Here is a 25,281-nt window from a genome sequence, read left to right as displayed (position 1 = left end):
CTAACTTCAGGGATATAACTGATTCTCTGAGCTGCCTTGTGGGCCTAAAGTGACCCTGCTGCCTACCCCAGTGGGAGTGTTTCTCTCATGTATCGTAGGCTCAGCAGTGTATGAACAAAGCAAAGATACTATATAAACATTTGTTAGAGACTAACCTTCCATTAGAGGTCCACCAAAATAGTTTTGCATGCCTGCTCACCTCTGGGGGAAAGTATTGCTTGAACCCTGGCTTGCAAGGTTGTATTTGGAACCACTGGCTTTTACTTGAAAGTGGGGTTCTGCCTGTGTGCTAAGTCACTTGTGGCCATAAAGTGGGCTCACACCTCTAGCCCTGAATTCTGCTACATATATTCTGCAGGAGCAGGATGGACCTTGTGAAACTTCCCACTGGTGTGTCACACCAACCCAGTGCTGTGTCGTTCAGATTCGTGGGCAGCGAAGATCTGGTCTCCATCTCCTGGGCTGGGGCAAGGGTGAATTGGCCTTCTGGTCACGGAGCAACACAAAAGGAATCTTTACTTTTTCAACAATCGCGGCACCGGCGCTTAACTAAAGTAAAGCGCGAATGCCGTGATTGTTCAAAAAGTAAAAGAAATAGATTTGTAAGCCCCCCAGTGTACAAAAATCCATATTGTACTGACAACTTCAAATAAAAACACAATGCCTGTGAAATGTCTTTTAGTAACACTGCAGTTTGCACCCACACATATAATTAAATTAATATTACTGCGAAGTTGCAAAAAAAGGTGATTTGTACAGCACACCTTGCTATACCCTCACAACGTCCCAAGCTCACATAGCACTGGGGATTTATCCACACCCCTGCCTGTTTTGAGGGAGCCTGGCATATATATCCATCGCAGCATGAAGTCAGTATTTGTCACCTTGTCATGAGTTGGCTTTTGCAATGTAAGACTCATTTGGATGGGGTGTGTGTTCTGCGGTTGTGGTACTAAGAGTATGGTGGGCAGAACTGTTGAGCCTGAGTGCGCACTCTATGTAGGCAACACACACAATGTGTGTTAGTACTGCTGCTCGTGTCGTCGTGCAGGAGTGTCCCAGAGTCTGCCTGTGCAAGTGTCACTGTGCATGCATTCGAGCCAATGTGAGTCTATGAATTAATTGTGTGGCTGCCGACAGAGAAGTTTCACAGTGCACATGCGCTGAACATGTTGCCGATGGTGACTGTTTGCACATCAGTGTCCCATGCGCTTGGCCGCCGGTGTGTCTCACTGCGTGTTGCTACACATATCCGCGGACCTTGCAGTTTGTCAACAGGGGGTGAATCATTGTTGCTTCATGCATTCCACTGCTGTCAGCCACAGTATCCACAAGTACCTCAGTCCTATCTAGATCGCATTTTACGGCTCTTTTAGCAGCTGCAAAATTCAACTCTCTCAGCACTTTCAATAAAAACAAGCATAAAAAATGCAATAGGTCTCGCCTTTCATTAAGTTAAAGCCATTTGCTTTGCTATACAATACCATTAGCAAAGCAAATGGCTTTAACTTAATTAAAGGCGAGACCTATTGCATTTTCTATGCTTGTTAAGAAAAGCACTGAGTTGGACAATTGCTTGTTGTATCTACTCCTTGACTGCTTTAGTTCTGAGTCTCTACCCCCACATTACCTCCCTGACACACATTGGACTTCTCTACCCTTCACACTAGCTCCCAGAGATGCCTTGAAATGATTGTTCTTGATGCCTTGAGAGTCAAGCATGATAGGGGTGTAGTTGGCCCAGTATGCAGAACCATATAGGATGGACTGCAGAACAGAATGTGGCCCAGTCACTCCTGTCTGCCCTGACAATCAGCAGAATGGGGTCCAACAGATTGTATTTGATCATGTTCTATAGAGGATGAAAGCACAAGACACATGAAAGGCATCTATGTAAAAATGTGTTGCTTTTTAATGTCAACAAATATTAAAATGAGGTTCATGTGGGCCTTTTCGTTGTGGAATGTGGAGGGAGGCAAAATTCGAAGTAGGGTGAGAAAAAAAACCAATATGCATGTATTTTAGCTCTGTGAGAATGCATGGTTAAAAAAAAACTCATTTATTAATGGTTTCTGTTAGATAACTCTCACATTTTTTTAATTGACACAATTTATCCATATATTTAAGAATACTGAATCGTAATGCACCACTGAACCACATTTTGTGTGAAAAACATCTAACCATCTCATCCACATCCTTCCCTCCCACTTTTGCTAATTTGCTAGACTCGCTCATTCAGTAACGCAGACTCAAAGCTATAGCTCAAAGGTAAGTCTTGTACCTTTGGTGCCACAGGCCCTCACAGGTCCAGGGTTCGAATCCCACCAATACTGGAAAAGTGTCCCCAGGTGCCAAATTTTCAAACAGTAACGCAGACTAGCTGATGCCCAGGCCTGCATAAAATTGTTCAAGGACCACAAAGTAATTGAAAGCTCGTCAGAATTGATACTTAGACAACTGTGGAACACACTGAGTATTATGAAGCAAATTAGGAAAATAACAATGGTAAACACCTGTTAAAATTCAAAGGTTATTTTATATGGAGAGATTGAGTGTTACCACCAAAGAACATCCAGAAAATATAGTGCAAATTATGGAGTTAAATGACATTAGTCTAATGACATTGATCAAAAAATGGTAGGATATAAATGTCCGCTTCTAAAGTGGGTGCCGAGGTTCTCCACAAAAGTTTTCTTTTTAATCATCTGTGACAAATAGTGCATCCTATAGCAAAATAGGCTAGCAACATTGTATTCTGTGGTGTTCATGGATTATCACTGGACCCATACATTAAACTGCCTGGTTTACTTCAAAAGGAGAAATTGTCAACAAGGACACAACAGTAGAGGCGCACCTCAGGTATACAAAGATCATGAATACTGAGTTAGCAGACAGTCTCTTGGAGTAAGAAGCTTGCATCACCCTTTCATCCTGGAACCGTGTGCAATTTTCAGTCAATGGCACCAGTGTTTTAGTGCCAGAGGCGTAACTGCTTGGAGGACAACAAATAAGGAGAAACTCCTCCTTCTCCAATTATAAGAAATAATTGTGCGTGCAGAGCAGCAATGACAAAAAATAATATCATTGAGGTTGGATGATCTTGTGCGCAACAGTTTAGGGTGCATTGAGCAACATGTTGTGCTTGAGCTATACTTTGGGAACGAAAGATTTAGAGTTAAGGACCCAATTTTTGTTGTACACCTACACAGAGTGATAGAGGCTTCAGTGTCTGTAAGTCCTGTTCTGCTTTGATTTTCGTTATCATTTAGTCGTCTAGGTACAGATAAACTAATATTCTTTCATGGGGAAGGTGGACTGCCACCACTGCCATACATTTTGAAAATGTTTGAGGAGCTGATTAGAGGCCAAAAGCAAACGCGGCACACTGGTAATAAGATGTTACGACTGCAAACCTCAGATAATTCCTTTGTTTTCTGGACATTGGAATGTGAAAGGCTTCGTTTTGAATATATATGATGCACATCCAATATCTTGAATAGATTCCTTTTCCACCGGGTGGAGCAGGGGACTGCTTTGATTGAGAGCTTCTTGGAAGACATGTTTCTCAGGGTGAGGAGCTGAAACCTCAAGGATTGGTTTGATTAAATTTGTGGTTTTGTTACCATGAAGGGCTGAGAGTAGCCATGCTTTACAATAGCATGCACTAATTTGGGTTTTGTTATTTTTTTCCTCCACACACCCTAGTGAAAAGATAACTCTCCCACCAATGGAGCAGCTTAGGTAGGTTGGGGGATTGAGGTGTCACTGGCGGTTGCTGGAGGGCTGGTGCTTCTAACAGAGGCTGTGATTGAGCTGCCTTGCACTAAGAGCCCTCTGGTGACAAGGGCATCTTTGGCCTTGCTGATGTTGTTGTTGATTTTGCTGATACACTACCAATGGGACTGAACACTCTGAGTGTAGTGGCATAGGTCTGTATGTTTACACCGGGACAGAATGTTCTTCTTTTTTCAAGGCCAACCACCTTGAGTGTCTCTAATTCATTTTTCATTCTAGCCATCTCTTTGGTATGCTGACCAAACAAAGAAGAACCTGAAAAAAAGATTCTGAATTATTTTGTTGCTCATCAGGATTGAGGACAATGAAGAGCACCCAAGAAGCACGCCTCAAGAGGACTTCATGACTGTATCCAAAAGCTGCCAATTCTGCTACATCTAAGACATCACTTTGACATGGTTAGATGCTAATGAGTCTTCTTGAAATATACCTTCGAAGTCTTGCCTATGCTCACTTGGTAAATCTCTGGCAAATGACTACAGGCTGTTCCAAATTTCTCTACAAAAGCATCCAAGGTCGGCTGTAGCACTGGCATTCTTTAGGGCTGTCACTGCTGATCCACACATCTTCCCCCCACCATATCCATCGTCTTCCTTTCCCTATTGGGTGATGTGGTGATTTCCAGAGCCATTGCATGTCTCTTCTAAATTGATGACACATAATAGAGTCTGGTCGGGGATCTGACTTCAGAAAATATAATCTTGCTGATGCAGCTTATGTTTCTTAAGCAGCCGTGGTGCAGCAACTTTAATTGTGGCCAGAGACACACGTTTTTCACCTGCCTCATCTAAGAAGCTCAGAGACACTCAAAGGATGAGTCTAGGAAATTACCCTGATTGGAGATTCTCCATAATGTTGTCTGTGATGCCTTTGTGAGGATATTTAATTTTGTCACAGCACACTGGAAAGTGGATGTGATGTCCACTGGACACATTCTCTCCTAAGATCCATATGGGAATGTGTGTGTTTAACAATGTGGAGTCCCCAAATAATCAGACAAGTGCTTGAAGAGGACACTGAAGGTCATTTCTATTGATTGTGTCTCCTTGGTGTATGGAGAATTAAGAGCCCTCAAGGTGCAATGAGATACTTGAGAAGGAGTATGATGAACTTCATAACTCTGTGGTGACAATTGTTTTCTATTGGGTGACATAGGTTGTGACACCGCTCTAGGATGCCGTGTCAGATAAAGGTGTTGTAGAGGAATCAGCAGTGGGGCAGAGATGACAAAGCAAAGAGGCTCTAAGGCAGGGGGGTCTCCAAATGTTTCTGCAAAAAGAGCTAATTTTTAATGCAAATCATACCAAGCTTTTAATATTATTACTGTGGTAATTGTGACCACATCAAACAAGGTTATGTTAAAGGCTACCAAGATTACAAACAGTGACTGCTTCAGTGCATCAGGCAAGGGTGCCATCAGTAAAGTAGAAATGGTTTTATAAATGTACTCTAATAATACATGACAGCCATACCTGCAATGCCTCTGACACCCTGGTAATAATTCTAATAATAAGTCTCCCAATGCTGCACGAGTTAATCGAACAAATATCTGCTTTCAATATGTTTTGGAAATTCAGCCATTCTTCTGACAATACACACATTTTCGTCTCAAATATGTGCTCTTCAATTTTGAATTCAACCAAGCAAAAGTTTATACTTTGGGAGTATGGGGTGCACACAAACGGGATGCAGGTACCCGTTGGAGAAGCCTGCCCTGAAGTTTGCAGATATGGATCAGGAGTTGACTACAGCTTCAACTCCTCTTTAGGCAGTTTTGGTGAAAACGTCAATGTTGAAACGCTGAAAATCTAGATATCAGGGTGATGTTGAGAAGCACCGTGATATTGGAAATATCGCTGAGGAATGGGAACCGATGCAGACTGTATAGTCTGGATCAACAGCGAAGGAGACACCGCTGTGGGTCTGGCGTGCTTCCACAGTCAGTTAGACTGGATGCTTTGAGTGCCTTGACTTCAAAGCCTCTGAAGACTGTTCACTGTGATAATATCTTGCCATTAGGCGCTTCAACAGTGAACATGTCGAGGCTGATGATTTCAACAACAAAATGGTTGTCTTTGAGAATGACGCTATCCATGCTGTTTTTCTTATTTCTCAACTTTTTTCAGATCTTTTTCTGGATCTCACTCTGTGGGATAAACTGAAGCTGTTGCCATGTTACAGTGGAAGCAGAGCGCACCCTCTGGGGCTTTTAAGGTCTCTTCTTTTCTTTTGCCCTCAGATTCTCAAGCTTGCCTCCCATTTTAATTCCAACCCTATCATTAAGATCCTTCTAGACACCTTTTTACAAAATACACGCTCCTTCTCGGAAAGAGAAGTTGGTAAAAACACCAAATGAAAAACACAAAAGGGGAGGAAAGGAATGCTTTTAATAAGTCTAACCACTGGCAAACGCCTGGGAATGTTACCTCAAGTGACTGCCAGTGGTTGGTTAGACTTTACAAAATACATTCTCATAACACCTTTTGTGTAAATACACGACACGCACACACTTGGTGTTGGTCTGCAGCAGTTTTCTTCTCAAAAATGAGGGGCACTTAACAAAAAGGCTGCCATTCTGACAGTAAAAAACCTGCAGAAAAAGAATTAAAGGCTTCACTATCTTGCTAGAAGACAGGACACTTGAGACACATCAGACGATAAGACTAGCAGAAAAATCAGGTTTCTGAAAGAAACTTCTCTGAGCAAACTGGTGTGAACATATCCAGGGTGTTGTCGTACTTTATAATATGGGACCGCGTAGGAGGCAGGGCCCTACCCCTGTCTCTCCCAGTATTAGCGAACCGCGAATGGTCAATGCGGTATGTACAAGTGCTTTATATAAAGTTCTAGCTATGAATACACTGTGTATACATTATTAGACATCACTACGTGGGTTCCATCTTAGAGCGGTGGCCATCTTATGGTTGCCCTCACATAGGCTATATACATATCATGAAGCAAATACGGACCTTTAAAGGGCATGTACTTTCCTTTGACTTCTCTGTGACCTGGGCAGCTTGGCTCCGCTGCACCAGGTCAGTCCGGTCTCACGAGCTCCCCGTCCCCTGGCCACCTGTGATTAGTATCAGGGCTTGACACACCATAAAGCCTTTTCATCCCACACAAGCCTCTGGCTAATCTCTTTCACACCTGACTGTTCCTGCTTTATGGCTTGTTTTATCAACAGGAGCTGCCCGTGTTTATTGGGGTCAGTTGACATCTGATGTGGGATCTGAGCCTTGCTGGGTAAATAATTGCGGGCTGGCTGAACTGAAATGTGAGATTGCAATCATGACTCTGCTTGTTCTTTGAAGTAAAATATGTGAATGACCAACTGCAAGAGAAGGGCGGTGTTGCCCAGAGCGAAATATTCTGTATAAAAAAGAATACTGTTTTGTGTTCTGGAGACTGCCTCATTCAGTTGCTAAGGCTTCTGTGCGACGTAGTCTCACTCATTTGAGTTTAATAAAGATGTCTTTTCATATTTCAGCTTCTGTTGCCAAGTTCTTTGTTATATTATCAAGATATGCAGAATTTTATAATACCACATCAGGAAGTACTCGAAGTCATAGGGTGCTACCCCTAGCAGCTCTGGGGTCTCAAAAATTGGAGTACTTCAGTTGTCGCCCACCAGCGCGGCCTCATCAGAGAAGTGACTGTCTGTGGGAGTGATCTTGTCAGGAGACTGAAATCTACTGAGGAGGACAGAACGGGATTCTACCAAGAAGGTACTCTGTGCACAGGGATTCTGGAGATTCTTTGATTATGTAGCCCGGTATATTTCTGCTCTTCCTGATTTTGATCCTCCACATGATGTCACTCAAAAGGTGAGAAAAAGAACCCTTTTGGCGTGAGTATTATAGAAGACGTTTGGTCATGTAGAACTTGACAATTAGAATATGGATAACCTTTTGATTATTAAGAATAAGAATTAAGTATAAGTGGGTCGCTCCCAGTCCTTTGGTTCTTTGGGTCTTTAATTTGGTTATCGCAATTACTAAAGCCGAGGGGTTGGTTTCTTGGTTTCTGATTTGGTCATTGCAATTACCAAAACCGAGGGTCTCGCATATTTGCGAGTGTATTGGTAGAGATAACCCCTTGAAGTTTGAAGCTAGATTAGTGAGCTATAAGATGCCTGATCTTAGCAAATTCGGAAATGTAGCTTTTGGTTTGTATAGGTTTGGATATGCGAATTGCAATTTGTGTAGGCAGGTAATGAGGAGATATTTCTCCATTTGGTTTTGATTATAATACTTGCGTTTTCCGCAGTATTTTTGGCATGCCTGTTTGTAAGCTCACATGGAAAAATGTGTTGCTTTTTGTTTTGAAAGGTACCATAGTGTGGGAAATATCTAAATAGGTTAAATTTAAAAACATATTTCTTCCTTGGTGATTTTGTATCCCCAGGGAATTAAAATATGACATAATACAAAACAAGGATCCTTCGTTCTGCGCAGTTTCATGAATGAAGATATGCAGAACGATTTTGTGTGGTGTTCTGCTAGGCAAAGCTAGTGAATTGAGCGCATTCACTACTTCTTGGACATGCATCTGTCTGTGGGGCTGTTTATGCAGCCTTTTGGAACACTATTGAAAAGCGTTGCTTGTAAATATGACCTACAACTAGTATTTGCAAATGGTTTGTTTCAAGTATAGTCTGTGAGCTGTTCTTTCTTTCTGTCATGCGTATTGATTTGTAAGTCAACTGTGTGTTTAAATGTCTGTGTTTTTTTTTTTCATTAGTGCAACTTCTGTAAATAAATTGCGACGGCGCGATTTATGAAAAATGGCTAAAGCGCGCTGTATTGTCTGTTTAACCCCTTTCTGTTTATGTCTGAAATGAGCTCAATATGTGTTTGTGGGTCTTTTGATGTTTCCAGTCTGTTAAGTAAATGGTTGGTTAATTAATATCAAGTAGAAACTTAAAAAAGAAATCCAGAAACGAACCAAGTGACGTGCTAAAATGGCTATATGGTGCTCTTTAATTTATAGAATGAGCAATTGTGCACATATACAAAACTGCCGTTAAATGCTTAAAGGATAAAATTAGAAACATATTCAATAGATATAAATCAGGCCCCAAAAACGAAATTATCTATTTTTGCAAAAGTAAATAAATTTACAGCATTTTCCTTAGATGCATTGTATTAGATGTTCACAGGCAAACTTGTCAGCTGCAGTATATTTGATAGAAATGTTCATTCAGCCAGCACCTTCCCAGTTGAACACGGGTGGAATTTTGCAGAACCGTCCTTTTAAATGAAAGTGGCGCAAAAATGTGACGCGTTTCAAGTTGGGCTTATGCGCTTAGGCGTGTGAGTTAATGTGTCCAAAATGATAGGCAAGAGATGCAGCTTGTTTTTTATACATGGAATTATCACAAAAACGAATAATTGGGATTTTTTTAAAAGAAAATTATTAATCATGGAAAAATTATTTAAAAAAAAATAAGTGCTTTTCAAAATCGTTTTTTGATATTCATAAAGCTTAATACTCATACTATGACCTCTTAGCATTAAAATTTGATTTAAGTTGTGTTGCATCACTAAAATGACAAGCATTCGCGTGTACAATTTTCCCTTGGCGCAGGCGCAAACAAGCTCATTTCTATAAAGTATAAGTTATTATTTCCAATGCCTGACTCATGGGTTATGTAATAAACATTCTGGTAATGCATACTATGCAAAAAAATTGTAGGATATTCATTTTTTAATGTCAAAAAAATGAAAGTCGAATTTGGGTAGAAAACACTGTTTGAACTGCATTTTCTTCCATTCAGAGTACTTTTTAAAGTGTCTCAGACTTCAGTAAATGCATACGTTTAGGTTTGATATATATTTACAGGTTGTGCCTTCTTATGATTCCATGAGTCAATGTGCCAGTACAAAGGCTTGTTTTAATATCAGGGTTGAAGGTTCTAACTTTAGCTGTGTCTGTCACGATACTACTGAACACGCTATGAAAAACAAGACCTTTTTAAAACTTGGAGAAATAAAATAAAATATGGTGTCGCAACCCGCAACTATTTGATGTTAATAAAAAACGGCCTTAATGGAGTTAGCACCCACATAGAGAAAGAGAAATGGAGAATTCTTTTTTGATGAAGGAAAAAGAGGATGTTTGTGAGCAGGTACGTGATGAAGTCAGTAATGATAGAGGGGTGGAGAAATGTAGAATTACGGTTATAGGAACTAGGTAATACGTAGGAAGGAGAAGAACAATTGGGAAAATAGAATGCCGTAGAGGGAAGAGAGATGATGAAGGGGAGTAATAAAGACATGAAGAGTAGCGTGAGGAAGGTTGTATTGACGAAGGGAATAAAAAGGAATGTGGTATCGGTTTGAGTAAGTGGGAGGGGAAAGATGAGATTGCAAGTTCTAGCAGTAGGGGTGAAAATATTGTAATTACCCAACGGGAGGCACTGAGTTTCATATGCTAATATGAAAGCGACGAACAGAGCTTGAATAAAGGCAAGTGACTAAATGATGAAGAAAATATCAAACCTCATTGCGAATGCAATTCGCAGTGCCAGTGGACTGGGGCAGAAAGCGGTCCCAATTGCTGGAGTTCAGTCTAACTTTAGCTGGGCCTACTGAGACGTTCATTCATTTAAGGTTGTTGAAATGTGTACCATTACATAGGATTGTAACAAGGATTTATTCTAAAAAGTGGTATGTGTGTTATTAAGTTTCGTGAATTATTCACAGTAAATGTAGTTTAATAATCTGGGAATAGAGGTAATTTTTTTTAGCGCCTAAAAAGGAGAAATTATTTTTCAAAATAGAGTGAATTATTGCAAGTTAGGAGGAATTAGGAAGGCCTTCTGGCTTTGACAAATTCAGAGTGGCAGAAGCCGAGGGCTAAGGAGAGCTGCAGAGGCTGGCTCAAGTTACGCTGCTGAGATGCTATCTTTGGTTTTCCCGTAGGCTGCCACGTTGACATTTATGACCTTTTAAATTAGGGCCTTGCCTCTGTGGAATGCAGAATGACCTTGCTACACGGGCCTCTGAAGGTGGGGTTTCTGGTTTCTCCACAAGAACATCAATAAAACTAAAGAACTTAATTCCAAAGGGAAAATATAGAAAAAGGGGTTTCTTTAAAAGCCCAAACATCGTGTTAAATACTTTGCAGAACTGATACATTTGTGTCTCGCTCATGAATTGTTCTTGCTGGTCCTGTATGTTAGAAGAGAGACAGTAACGTTATATTTGACAGCAGATTTCCATTGCCTGGTGATCTACTGTCAAAAAGGAGGGTAAGGATTTTAAACCTGACAAATTAAACAGGCCCAAATATTGGGTTTTGGGCTGCAGGTTTACAGTGCATAAAAGTACATGACATGGTGTTGTGTGTCACCGCTTATTTACATATGCTATTGTTTTGTCTATGCTTTTTGTGCTGGATATACAGCAAGTATATCTGATGGCTTGACGTTTTGTGCGTTTTTATTATTTTTTGCATGTTTTCGTTGTTTTTGTTGCTGCTTTTGATACTATTACAAGTTTACCTGTGTTGTGAGGGGATGGTCATGACGATGCCCATCGCTACGCAACAGTTGGTTGAACTTGTTCTGGTTACTAAATTCCACAGCTAATGATATTTCATGCTGTGAACATGAGAGACAACACTTCACCAGTGCATGTCTAAATTGGCTATAATGGTATTACAGAAAACTAAAAGAGATCTACAGGATCAAAGTGTGTCACCTGCAGTTAGTCACTTACTGCCCTTTCCCTTAATGGAACAGGCAGCCTTACATTTATGTATCCTTGATTGGACCTAAGGATGAAATTATAGATCTGTGACTCAAGGTGGCCTAATTTCTATATTACATTAGTTAATGATGTTTTGCTTCCTAAGTAGCCTATGGCTTTTGTTCCTTAAAAGAAAACTAGGTTTTCATTTTTCCCTGAAGAAGGAACTGGAACATTACCTAAGATTACCGTATATGGTGTAGTCACCAGCGGTAGAGTTAAAATGTATGTAACTTTGGCCTTTTGTGTATCACCCGTACTCTTGGTGTAGTGTCACATGCCTGACTATCACCCAAGTAAATTCTTGTCCTTCCTATAGATTTTTATTTTTTATTGCTTTTGTTGCTTCTTCCCTGACCGATGTCGCATCATGCTTAGTTATTGGGAATTTTAGTTGTGTCCTAGTTCCAATTCCCTTTTCTGTATTCCTTTCACCAGTCAGCCCATTTATTATTGTAGGTGTATTGTTCAGGTACACACTTCCAGACTGCAGTGATGTACCAGGGACCCTCCATATTATGTATAATCCCCTCTTGTATGACCAGACTGGTTTTCAAGAATTGTCCCTAGGCCTGCTTCAATGTTTTCCAGCCTGACTGTCAAGTATATTATATTATAGTAAGACAAGTTTTCCATCCCGATAGGAGATAACTTACGTTTACCTTTTTTGAACATGACAAATTTTCAATGTCTATTTTTTAATGTGGTTTTTACCCTTTTTGTTCCTGCTGCTTTAATTTTCGGTGGGATCAGAAGTTTCTAATCATACAAATATCAGGACCCTCTAGTTCTTGTCTTTTGTTTTCATATCTGACTATTAGCCTGTGTATTGCCTAGTGCACCTGATGTGAAAGGTTTCTACATGCCTATGATAATCTGTACCATGTGATTTCTCTATTGAGATGTCCTAGATAAGGAATTTAGAAACACTTATATGTAATCATTGAAATAAAAAAATGTGTTTGCCCTATTAGACAATGCCACCATATGTGAAGACATCCATTTAGATAGAATTCTCGTGTAGTTGTCTACCCTTAGATGATGGAGGCTCTCACACGGAAACCCAATTGAAAAGCTTAGAGGCACTGTTTTGCCTACTGCCTTTTTATTTGTATTGCTTCCTGAGAAAGACAGTGTATTCTAGACGAAAATTGTCCCATGGCGTGTGGCCACTCTTTTGAAAATCACAGGCCACCTGTTTACTGTCCCCTTGTTATACAATGAACTGTTTAAAGCATCACACTTGCTTCATCAGAAGGCGTTCAACATCAGAAAAGAAGGAGGAGCTGGTTTTGCCACAGAACCAGAATTCCAGTGCAAAAGAGCGCCTGTCATGTGCTGGTAACCTCTGACAGTGTGCAGTCCCTTGAGCCCCTTGGCCTGAGTTTTTGGCCACACACCCCCCCTCTTTTCCTTTGCTCCAATGGAAGTGCAGTGCACCGGCGGATCCAAGATTGACAGAAGGCACTACATTCCAGTGCCCATGGAAGAGCAGCCTGAGCGTCCTCTGACACTGAATGACGAGTGTTGGAGTCTGAGAATGGTCCCGAATCTGCACGAGATGACCTGTGCCCTTGATCAATGGAGAGCACACTACCTGTAGTGCCTGCCGCAAAGGAAAAATACTGGCGCACTGCCTTGAGACATTGAGACTTTTTCGAGTGAGCTGTGGGTGTTTGCCAGGAGGGCACTCCAACTAAGCAGTACTTTTCTCATGAAAGGCTTGAATGAAGAGGCCCAGGCAAAAGAAAACAACAGAAGAAGATTTGATGGACAATAGAAGCCTGCCAGAGAGGCTTTTTGAACGGACTCTGGGCATAGGTGGTTTCACAAGAGGTTTCCGTGTGATTGTATAGACTAGGTGTTAGAAGACTGTTTGTTTTGCTGGCATTGTCTAGTATAAGCAGAATAAAATCCATTTTCTGTGGAAGAGTACCCCCTTTTCACCTCAGAGCATTGATGAGGGTCACCACTGTTTCACCTGAACATACAAAATGTATATGAGCCCTAAAATGTTACTAAATAATTTTAGGATTTGCTTTTTGCTCAGGGTTGTAGACAATTATTATTTCATTTGTAATAGCGGTCGCTACTTTCTCCCGTTGTCTATATATTCTTAATAACGTGTTTTCTAGTGTTTTTTTAAACATGACGTTGTCATTTATGGGTGGGATTGTTTTTCTCTACCCAATTGACTTCTGCACCCGCTTCCCAACCTATGTCTTTTCCTACCACTGTTTCTTTGCACTCTTTTCACCCTTTTCCTGAACATGAGCAGGTTAGAAGATCAGAATTCGTAAGCAATTCTTTTGTACAGCTTCTGCATCGACACTAGTTAGTAGTAAACATCACTAATTGTTGGGGGTGTGATCTTATGCCACCTAGATAGAGGTATTCCTTATTTTGTCCCGCCATATGTGGCCTTTGTGCTACTACATGTGTAAGGAAACATGTATCAGAAGACGAGCTAAGTAATAGGATGATGCTACAGCAACATCTCCATGACTTCATGAATATTGACCTAGACTCGGATTAATGAGAGTATAGTTATTGCCTATGTAAGGGCAAAAGGAGGGTCTGTCGTACTTTATAATATGGGACCGCGTAGGAGGCAGGGCCCTACCCCTGTCTCTCCCAGTATTAGCGAACCGCGAATGGTCAATGCGGTATGTACAAGTGCTTTATATAACGTTCTAGCTATGAATACACTGTGTATACATTATTAGACATCACTACGTGGGTTCCATCTTAGAGCGGTGGCCATCTTATGGTTGCCATCACATAGGCTATATACATATCATGAAGCAAATACGGACCTTTAAAGGGCATGTACTTTCCTTTGACTTCTCTGTGACCTGGGCAGCTTGGCTCCGCTGCACCAGGTCAGTCCGGTCTCACGAGCTCCCCGTCCCCTGGCCACCTGTGATTAGTATCAGGGCTTGACACACCATAAAGCCTTTTCATCCCACACAAGCCTCTGGCTAATCTCTTTCACACCTGACTGTTCCTGCTTTATGGCTTGTTTTATCAACAGGAGCTGCCCGTGTTTATTGGGGTCAGTTGACATCTGATGTGGGATCTGAGCCTTGCTGGGTAAATAATTGCGGGCTGGCTGAACTGAAATGTGAGATTGCAATCATGACTCTGCTTGTTCTTTGAAGTAAAATATGTGAATGACCAACTGCAAGAGAAGGGCGGTGTTGCCCAGAGCGAAATATTCTGTATAAAAAAGAATACTGTTTTGTGTTCTGGAGACTGCCTCATTCAGTTGCTAAGGCTTCTGTGCGACGTAGTCTCACTCATTTGAGTTTAATAAAGATGTCTTTTCATATTTCAGCTTCTGTTGCCAAGTTCTTTGTTATATTATCAAGATATGCAGAATTTTATAATACCACATCAGGAAGTACTCGAAGTCATAGGGTGCTACCCCTAGCACCTCTGGGGTCTCAAAAATTGGAGTACTTCAGTGTTCCAGGATCCTAGTCACAGGAGCTGGAAAACAAAAACTGACTCTGAGGCAATTGCCAGTACAAGGCATTATAGTAGTGGAAGCTCCCGTAGCCTTAGGAGGACAGAAGGTCCTTTTTGTAAACTGTGGTAATGTAAGCCTATCAGGATTATGCTGTCTTCATTACTTAGACATGCAGGCAGCAGGTTGTGCCATATGTGCTGTAATTTATTTTTGAGAATCGATGTGTAGTATTACGGTCTGAAATTCAGAAACCCTTGCCTATGATAGGTCTTTGCCGGGTGCTCCGCAACACATGGACATAGTGAACTCTTCACCCTTATATATGGAGATAACATATTATGAATTATTCATGTCACTGCATGCAGTTGGGATTATTCTCGAGTTATTACTATGAATGAAGTTCATATGACACAGAAATAGCCCCACAAATAGATGATCTAACATGAGATGTGTGCACTGTTTAAGGGTGGTTACCGAGAGCCAGGAAGCACACTTTCATGCATGCATACTGTCTACTGCCTCTTTCAACCAAGACGAAGAAGATGAATATATAACGATCAGCGCACCCCATTCTAATGGCCTTTATATTCTAAATGTGGCCTCATCATTACGAAAAAAATACCCTACCCCTGGCAAAAATGTTGCTACGGTTCTCTATAATTGTTATTCACAAGTGGAACCGCATCTGCATTTTTTTTTTATTAATTCCAAATCAGCACCCACTTTTTGGGATTTCAGTCGTCACTAGGTTTGAAGCTGCAAAACAAGTACACATACTAAGGGAAACACTCTGAAATGCGGTGAATGCATTAGAAGTTAAAATGACACCGTTTGAAGATGAAAACTAGTACAAAATACAAAACTCTAACTTTTGGCTTGTAGCCTGTTATGTTTTTCTTTCAAAGTAATTGCTTACCCCAACCGCACCAGTCTCCATCTTCTCCAAGATTTCAGACAGGTGATTATTCTTGAGCCCGACCGTCTCTGAAGGAGTCAACACAAACTGGGAGAGAATCTCATTATTTAAAAAGAGGGAGATCTTTTCATACCACTGTCAAATTAAATATTGACAAGAACATAATTTAACAGAAAAGGTTGTCTTCCTCGCAAGAAGTCTGACATTAGTCAAATAAACAGGGGCTACAACCTAAAAGAGAATGGGTTTAGCCTTCTCTTGTGATCTACATCTCACTTTGAAAGAAAAACAACCATGGAACCAACTCCTGCTACCAATACAAGGTGGGGGGCGAACTACATCGGCCTATAAAAGCATCAAAGTACAGCGACAGTAAACTCAGGAGATACTTATTTACTTAGAAAGGAAGGAGTAAAGAGGTTGATAAAATTCCTTTTATGAGAGCACAAGGGTACTTATACAGACTGTAGCTCACTAACCCTGCCTAATAATGTAGAAGTATAAAGAACAGAAATGTAAGTCTCAATTCTCTCAATGTTGATTTGTGTATCGGTTTCAATAGTGGTGGCATTAACCTTATGAGCACTCTATTTAAAGGGGAGGGGTGTTTTTTGTGTGAAGGATTCATTTAATTACTTCCAAAAAGAATATCACTTGTATTTGAAATAATGAAGATCTGGCTTATTTCCATGTAGATCCCAATTGCTGTGTGAGGAACTCAAATAAAAACATAGCTTAATGTGGCACCCATTAAATTCTCTATGTATAATAAAATAGCTTGAAAAGTGTCTGTGAATCACACATTTAGAAGAGAAACGGTTTCCATTTTCTGAACACTTGTTCCAGGTTGTCTATTTCTTCCTCCCTGTTTAAAGGCTCCTCTGGCCCAGGTGTCATTACCTTTCACATCTTGAGGAAATGTTTGAGATGAGATTTAAACCTTGTTGCACAGGACCGATCATTGCTAGTTGTTGGCTGGTAATTTTGCCTGAGAGCTTTTTCTGCCTTATGGTGTAGATTCACTATAAAAAGCTTCTCTGTTGGACAATCCCCAGGGATTTTGATGTTTCAGTGTCCCTACTGATGCATTCTAAAGTATTATCCACCCATACACCGAATAAAGTGTATGCTGTCAAGAGGCATGTTCGTAACCTAAGCCTGCACTTTGAGTCTGAACTATGACAACCTTAGCCAAGAAGGCCCTCTTGACCCCAGACCTATAGACAAATTTGTATAGGGTGACCTCCTCATTCCATGTCATTATAAACCCTGTTTTGGGGTTTTAGCATACAAACCACGGCTATATGAATGTGTTAATCTAATTAGCTCATCTGAAACAAACCAAGACTACAACTCACAGAATGTATAAGATTGTCACATGAAAGCAAGCACTACAAAGTGTTCATAACGACCAGGGGAAAGGTAACTATCCTAATTGTGTGCTGCATGTGTCACTTTCAGCTAGTGATGGTAGCCTGGGCAATGAGTCAAGAAATGGACATCAGTGATTCTGTTAAGTTATCATCTCCTCTCCTTCTCTGGTGAGGGTTTCCAGATACTATTCTCGATAAGGTAACTATCATGACATCTGGCTTTATGTATGCTGGATCCTAAGGTACTGGTTTGTATCTGCACCGTGTCTTGGTGCTAGTGATTTAACACTGGCAGCCATTCCAACATTATCTTGATCTCAATTAGTGATGAAAGTCAATTTGTGCACACATCAAATTGTCTTGTAAAAGAATTTGTTTGATCACCTTCTCAAAAAGTCACTCAGAGAATCAGACTGATTTACATGTTTGTGTGCTTCATATAATTTTTACTTCTGAAGCTACCACCGTTTCTGATTCAATGCCAGAAAAAACAATCTGAAGATGACGTGTAAGGTGCAAGGCACTGCATGTCTGGAGTAGTAAGAGGGAGTACTTCAAAACAGGCCTATGCAAATTTCTGTATTTCAAGAGTGCAAGATGCTAGGTCCGCTGCGCAATCAAGCACAGTGTGTAAATCTCAAAGAGTTTCATAAATAAAGATTGTAATGCTGCTTATATGTCATTATCACAAACCATGGAAATCAGGTCAAATCTCATTTATAGGGAAAAGAATTTTCACCGTGTTCTCTGACACTTTCATCTCCTTCTGCTCTGTATTCGGTGTGGAACCGCTTGCTGAGGCAATACTGATGTCCCGCTTGTGCAGCTCCTTGGTCAACTGGGTGATCTCTTTCTTCATCCCGCCTAGAGCACCTTTGAACTTCTGCTCTGCCTGGGAGAGTTGCTCTTTGAGCTGAGAAAACAGGAAGCACATGGTTTTAGGCAGGAAGTTAGGAGAGATCACTGAATAAGAGGAACAAGATTACACCCAAGCATAAAAGAACGGGCAAGGCAATACTTTGGCAACTGAACAGAGGACACCATTTTTACCCAAAGAGGACTCAATCATTGTGAAGAAAGGAATTCATTGGTTTTAGACAGGGAAGGTATCATTATTTGGGGAAATGTGGGAGCACGTAGAGGTATTGTATAAAAGGGACTCCTACGGTTCAACTTCTTTGAGGATCATAGTAAGAACCAGTGAGGGTATATTTCAAATGAATAATAGTTGCTATGAACATTTCAAACACTGCATACAATGAGGAAAAGGCCTGTGAAGGTAGAGTAAGATCCTAATGCATCTTATTGATGTTGAAGAACTGAGTACTGTAACTCTAGTCATCAACTGAAATATACTGAGTAACCAGCCATGCACACATGCCTATTCATCAGTCTATATGCCCAGGGAGTGACTCAATGGTAATCATTTAATCAGTTCTGAAATGCGGAGTCTTCCCCACTAGAATTTCAGCCTGTGAACTATCAGATGCAGACATTTTAATTTGAGATGTGTATGAATCTGCTAAACTACCTTAATATTGTCAATTTAGGGTGATCTCATCTTCACCAGCCCAGACCCACCACTATTTTTCTCTGCAAGGCCCCGTTCTCACCTTTCTGTTCTCAGATTTGCACACGCCATGCTTTTCCTCCATTAGCTGCAGGTCTTCTTGCTTCTCCGTCAATTCTCTGCTCAACTGAAGACACTGGGTATTTGCAAATTCCACACTAAGGATGAGAATGGAGGCAACAACAGCACAACACATTTTAACTCAGCACAGTGACTTTTGCATTCAAAGTTCTATAGCCCTTTCCTTTAAGCTGATAAATACCCATCACAGCCTCTAAAGAAGATCGCAGCACTGTAACCTGCAATGTAAAAGTGTGGCTAGTCATGGGCCATCTGCAGTCCGTCCCCTAACAGATGCTTCTCAAACGCCCCCTTCCTGCCAGCTACATCCCCATATACTTGAATAGCATTCTATCAAATTCGTTTTTATGATCTTCCCTCTATAACAATCCTGTTGACGCCGACAAGATAGGATAGATTGTGTGTGTATCAACAATACAGAGAGATCTGGTCTTTGTAGGCAGAGTTTCCATAGTATGCCTCTTGAACTTGCCTCCATATTTCAACACCACAATCTAGATGACTGAAAAAATCTAAGACCTAAAAAGGGATGCAGCGAAAGGAAATTTCAGCTGCAAAAAAACTAATATTTGGTCTTGTTGGCCCAAGCTGGGAACTGATATCCAATGCACAGGCAAGAAGAAAAATGTGGATTTTGCTAATCAGAATCTTTGCAGATGTCTTTGAGAGGTATGTTATGTGACATATTTGCATTTGTACAGCAGATTTCTATAATGTGTATGGTTCAACAATTATATTAGGATCTGGGTGCCTTTTCCATTTTGGGGAATCTTCCAAGAGGCTGGAAGGATTGATCAGACTAATGCAGTGGTCCAACAACCCCTGGGAGTCTGCCACACCTACTTAGGAGTCTGCGAACGCTATAGAAAATAAATAAGATTAGCAAAATAATAAAATATATACACATTGAAAACCAAATTGTGAAATAAAAATGTTAAAAACACACTGTGGATGAGAAGGCTTTTGAAACTGGAGACTAATACTTAAGTTGTATCCTTGGCTTGATTTGTGGGACCAACGGATAAGCAGGAAACAGTAGTATCGACTATTGGAGGGCCTCAGTTGAAGCACTTGTATGCGCTTACAAAAAGAGAGGATGCAATAGGAGCAAAAAGAATAAGTGACATGATGGAGTATAGCATATAGCTTTGTTGTTTAGAAATAAAATCACATTTTGGAAAGCTCCAAACCTACCCATTTAATTGTTGTTTTTTGTATTTTTGGTTTGTATACAAATTAAAAGAAATAGTTCATAAGTTGTGTATTTGTTTGATGTATACCTGTGTCTGATGTCTTGGCTTGAGTTTCAAATCATGGAAATTGCTTAGTTCGAAGACCACTGCTTTCAACAGTGATTCATTGGGGACCTATGAAGTCAAAAGATTGAGAACCACTGGACTAATGCACAGCTTAATATGGATTCTGCTGAATAGTGGCCAGGTAGACAGAGTCACTGATCTGTGTGAAGTATTATGTTTACTGATGTGTGTACCTAAAATGTTGTTATTTATTCCATTCTGCTTTGGTGTACTGTTGTCCAATGCCATGGCTTCTAGTGGATGTTAAGTACTTTTGCCAATTATGTGGTTTGGATGTAATTTTCGGGGTATGCTGGTGGAGAATACATTCTTCTGAATGGTTCATATATATTTTGGTGTGAGGATATGGATGTGCTGTTGAACCGGGATATACAGAGGCAACTGTTTTGTATGAACCATTATGTGTGCATGTTGATGTGAGTAGTTTGTCTAATGCATATTGCTGGGGTAAGTGAGAATGCAACTTGGTATAGAAGTATTATTGAGGTGCAATGCTTTGACAGCTGTATGGCTTGGGGCCAAGGTTGTGCTTATGATGCTGCCAAGGGTTGTGTCTAATGAGTCTCTTGGTGAGAAGTAGACATTCTGCCAATCACCATCTGTTCAGTCCAGTGTAGTCCTGTGAGTTAAAAGCAGAGGCAATCCAAACTTTAGGATTATAGAGCCATATGTATTTCACACGGCTCATTTATTTAGGCTGAACATATTAAAACTTAACCCATGGGACACAGTTACGTCTGTATGTGGATATATACACATTACATTACACTGGATATAGTTTCTATGTGTGTACGGGTTTCAGTGTGCACTGTGAGGAGGTCTGGTGATAGGTGCATTACAGAGAACTGCATAGCTCCGTACAACATTGGCTCTGGATATGATGTCAGTGGAGTCGTATAAGTCCCCTCCGGCGCGCTGATGTCGGCTTCTTCTGTGAAACTTTCAGTGTAGAACGCGGAGACACATAGGAACTGACTGTGGAAACAGTGTGCTAAAAAAGAGGAAAAATCTTTACAACAACAAATGTGAAAGGGAAAAAAAGGTATAATAATACCAGAGAAGACCCTTGAGGAAAAGGCCAAAAAGTCAATGAAGCCCAAGTCATGTAGAACACTGCGCAGAGGCGCATGACACAGTACACAAGAAAAACACCTCCTACTCCATTAACCATACACCAGGAGGAAAGGGTGGCACTCCCTTGACCACATGCCAAGAGAAAAGGGTGGAAGAAAACACTACATGAGACCAGACAAGCGAATCTGGAGAATCCAACCACAACAGAAGCAGAATAAGGAAAAAGAGAGGACCATTCCCATGCCAAAGGTCAGCCAATCAGGAAGCAAGTGAAGTGGAAACACTAAGACTAGACCACAAGGTAATTCGCAGAGCAGGGAGGATAAGCGGGGCGTTAAGGAATCTGCAGCTAGACTATGTCTCTACAAGATACATCATTACCGAAGGTAAGTAACTTGTTACTTCTACTGATAGAGACATCTAGCCGCAGGTTCCTTAACTTGTGAATTAGATACCATAGCCATAGTCTCTAGGAGGAGGGTCTGTCAACCAAAACCATAATAGGTCCAGGAGGACCAGATGACAGAGATTAAAGATAGGCCCTACCTCAGTGGGAGAAGGTAACAGAGAGAGAGAGCTCTCTTTTAAAGGTGGTAACGACCACAACAAAAACTCAAGCAAGTAACATGCACCAAGAGTAAGGAGCATGTTTCCTCAGGCATAGAGATACCAAAGTACAGACGCCCATTTGTAACCCAACTCAAAGGAAGATCAGCATGGATCCAATTGAGCGAAAGGCTAATTGGCACTATTGGAACGTGGGTGCATGACCACTAGAAGAAGCAGAGGACTCTGCAATGTAGACAATAGAGGACTGAGCCACCAGACCGACTAAGCAGAGGATGGCATCTATCTTAGATGAAAGGACGTGGGCATCAGAGGAGCCAAAGCAAACCACTAAGTAGAAAGAAAAACTAAGATATTAGGAAAAGTCCGAATGGACACGTCCAAGCACAACAGAATGAATCAATTCTCCTACCACCAAGTGGAAAAGAAAGAACCAGGGCCAAAAAAGAGGAAAGATAACCCTAGCAAGGAAAGCGGAGTCTGAGGAAAAATCCTACACAAAATCACCGGATAAAAGTCAGAATGCATTATGTGAACCCCAGAGTACACTAAAAATGGGTACGAAAGAACACATAAGGCTCCTGCTATGATAAGAGCAACAGGAAAAAGGGCCACAAGACACAACCCCTTAACCGACCTGAGGAAGGCCCAAGAAAATGAAGCATACACCAAACGAAGAAGAGGAGTTCTATCATGGAGAACACTCCATCCTGTGTCTTTCTCTCCCTTTCCTCTCACTCTTTTTTTTTTTTTTAAACAGCAGACTGAAAGGGATTAACACGGCACGGCCAAAAGGCCAGCGTAACAAAATATATCCAAAGGCAATAAATGGATATATGAAAAACTGAACACCGTCCTAGCAATAGGTAATGCATGCCGCAGCCCGATAATACATGGCAACGCTCAAGGCATGACGAGAACACCCCGAGCACCAGCAATAGAAAGTGAATAGGGGGGAAATGCCCCTCCAAGAACAGAGCGGTGGCTAGAACATTAGACAATATTGTCTGCTAGAAGAATCTCACAGGCACATACCCCCCAAGGAGAAAAACGTGAAAAGTTTGCTTGTCAAAAAGCGCGTACCAATACCTAGACCTAGGAGGTCAACAAGAAGGTATGACTGAGTATACCAGAGTCACCCAATGGGATATCTAGGAGAAAGAACCCCACAAGACAGATGAGGGAAGCAATCCCCATCGGAAGGGCAACGCGATTAAAGCCACAAGGTGGAAACAGCCAACAGGGGAAAAACGACCAATTAAAGGGTGACATTGAGCCTGAGGTAATAAAGAAAGACCTCCTAAAAAAAACACGTCACCATTGTAACAATCGAAGAGTGGAAGGAAACAACTCCAAAGCAGTGTAGAGCAAGAACTGTGTACCATTAAAACGTGATAGAACCCCAAGGGGAGATAAGAGGCTGCAAAAAGAACTGCAACCAAGAAACACGGTTTCCAGTGCAATAACAGGACAAGATAGCAAATCCTGAGCCACAGCCAAGGAACAGAAGAAAGGGCAATAAGCCCAAGTGCCCGATATCACATGAGGATAAAGGAAATTGCGTTTTAAGGGATTCACACAACAAGCAAATCCAAAGAACCCCACTGGCCAGTAGGGGACGACCCCTTGCAGGGTCTCAAGACAGGCGGCTAGCTAACAGCACCAGAAGACCAGGGCAGAAACACTGATCTGGCGACTGAGGCCAAAAACCGCACATAACAGCATTGCAATAACAAGGGAAAGGGGGGGAAGCAAGCTAAGGGTCTAGCCCGAAACCTACAGAAGGTCACATCTGCTTGGGCTCTAAAGTGGAAGCCCCGAAGGACCGTGCACCGACGCCTCTGTACCTAAGACTGGAACTGCCACCGAGGGCGTACCCGCCAGTGATGACGCAGTTACTGCACCTACAACCTCCTTGGGGTCTGCAGGCGCTCCAGAGGGAGACGTGGCCCCAAAGACAAGATGGAGAGCCTTGTAGTACTCCTGCATCTGATTCCAGGTCGCCCCGGCTCCAGGAATAGCTGGGAGGTGCGCGAGCGATGCCGGAGCAGAAGTAGAAGAGTACCTGCGGAAGGTCCAGGACTTCGATCTCGTACGACAACGCTTACCATGAGATGTAGCAAGAGAATGGGACTGTAAGAAACTGGCTCTATATATACTACACCAAAATGAGGTATAGTGTGTATAGAGTCCTAGTGTCCCCAGAGGTAGGCAGAGGTTAAAGTTAGATAGAACCTTACTCTCTAATAGTGGTAGCTTGGTCGAGCAGTAAGGCAGTATCAGAGGACAGTGTTAAGCATTTGATGTACACACTCAGTCAGCAAATTAATTCACACACTCAAGAACTGAACTCTAGGCCAATTGTATTTGTATAAAAATATACTGTTGTTTATTTTTCGAACCAAGCAAGCCTGGTACAGGTAAGCATTAAATACTTTTCAGTAATAAGTTACTGGATATAGAACAGTTTGAAAATACAATAGAAATTGTACTTTGTTTGATTTACAGGGGAGCAGTAGTATGCAACACTTAGCAAATACATTACATTGAAATGAATCGGCTTTTTCAGTAAATTACAGGTAAGTTACTTTTACGTTACTTTTTCTAACGCAGTGCTGGATGCCTAGATTCAGCACTGGGGCATTTCCTGGAAACAGGTGAGTAAATGCGTTTTGGCTATTTGTGCGATTTTTAAAGAATATTTTCAGATTTCAAAACTCCACACTTAGAAACTTTTTGGAGCTGTATATTGAAATGAATAGGATTTTTCAACAAATTGCAGGTAAGTTACTTTTTACATTACTTGTCTTACTCAGTGCTGGATACCTAGATTCACCACTGGGACATTTGCAAGAAACAGGTAAGTAATTACGTTTTGGTTATTCATATAATTTTTAAAGAATATTTTCAGTTTTAAAAATCCCAAACTTAAAAACATTTTGGAGCAGTACATTGAAAAGAATGGGCTTCGACAGTAAGTTACAGGTAAGTTACTTTTCACGTTACTCTTCTAACTCAGTGCTGGATACCTAGATTCAGCACTGGGACATTTCCTGCAAACAGGTGAGTAAACACCTTTTGGTTATTTGTGCAATTTTTAAAGAATATTTTTAGGTTTCAAAACTCACAAAAACTTTTTGGAGAAAAAGTGTCAATGTTATCCTATCGAAGGAAAACAGGTTAACGGTTCACAGGTAAGTAATTGACTGTGGGAGTTAAGGTTCTGGGGTTAGACTCAGGGGTCTCCCAGAGTCAGTGATGCACTGTTATTGCACCCTCAGCTGCACTAGGGCGGCCGGGTGCAGTGTTGATGCCCAATGTTATCCAATGGGGGATAGGGAGCCTCCGGTTGGTGGCTGC

General features: G+C 41.2%; 1 protein-coding gene across 4 annotated transcripts in view; it reads right to left on the bottom strand.

Annotated features, from left to right (window-relative positions):
• Positions 1–25,281, bottom strand: part of CEP63 (centrosomal protein 63) — a 395,360-nt gene that overhangs the window by 65,729 nt on the left and 304,350 nt on the right. For 2 of the 4 annotated variants that reach the window (XM_085634242.1, XM_085634245.1), the window contains 3 exons: positions 18,924–19,038; positions 18,050–18,223; positions 15,938–16,036 (listed from right to left, as the gene is read on the bottom strand). In XM_085634242.1, the coding sequence (XP_085490368.1) occupies positions 15,938–16,036; positions 18,050–18,223; positions 18,924–19,038 (388 nt within the window). The remainder of the gene's footprint in view (positions 1–15,937; positions 16,037–18,049; positions 18,224–18,923; positions 19,039–25,281) is intronic. The other 2 variants (XM_085634243.1, XM_085634244.1) reach the window with 2 other exon arrangements.

This window comes from Triturus cristatus, chromosome 11 (assembly GCF_964204655.1).
Source record: "Triturus cristatus chromosome 11, aTriCri1.1, whole genome shotgun sequence".
In the NCBI taxonomy this organism is placed as follows: Eukaryota; Metazoa; Chordata; class Amphibia; order Caudata; family Salamandridae; genus Triturus; species Triturus cristatus.
Note: the sequence above shows the minus strand (reverse complement) of the source record. Positions and strands in the feature narration are given on the sequence as shown.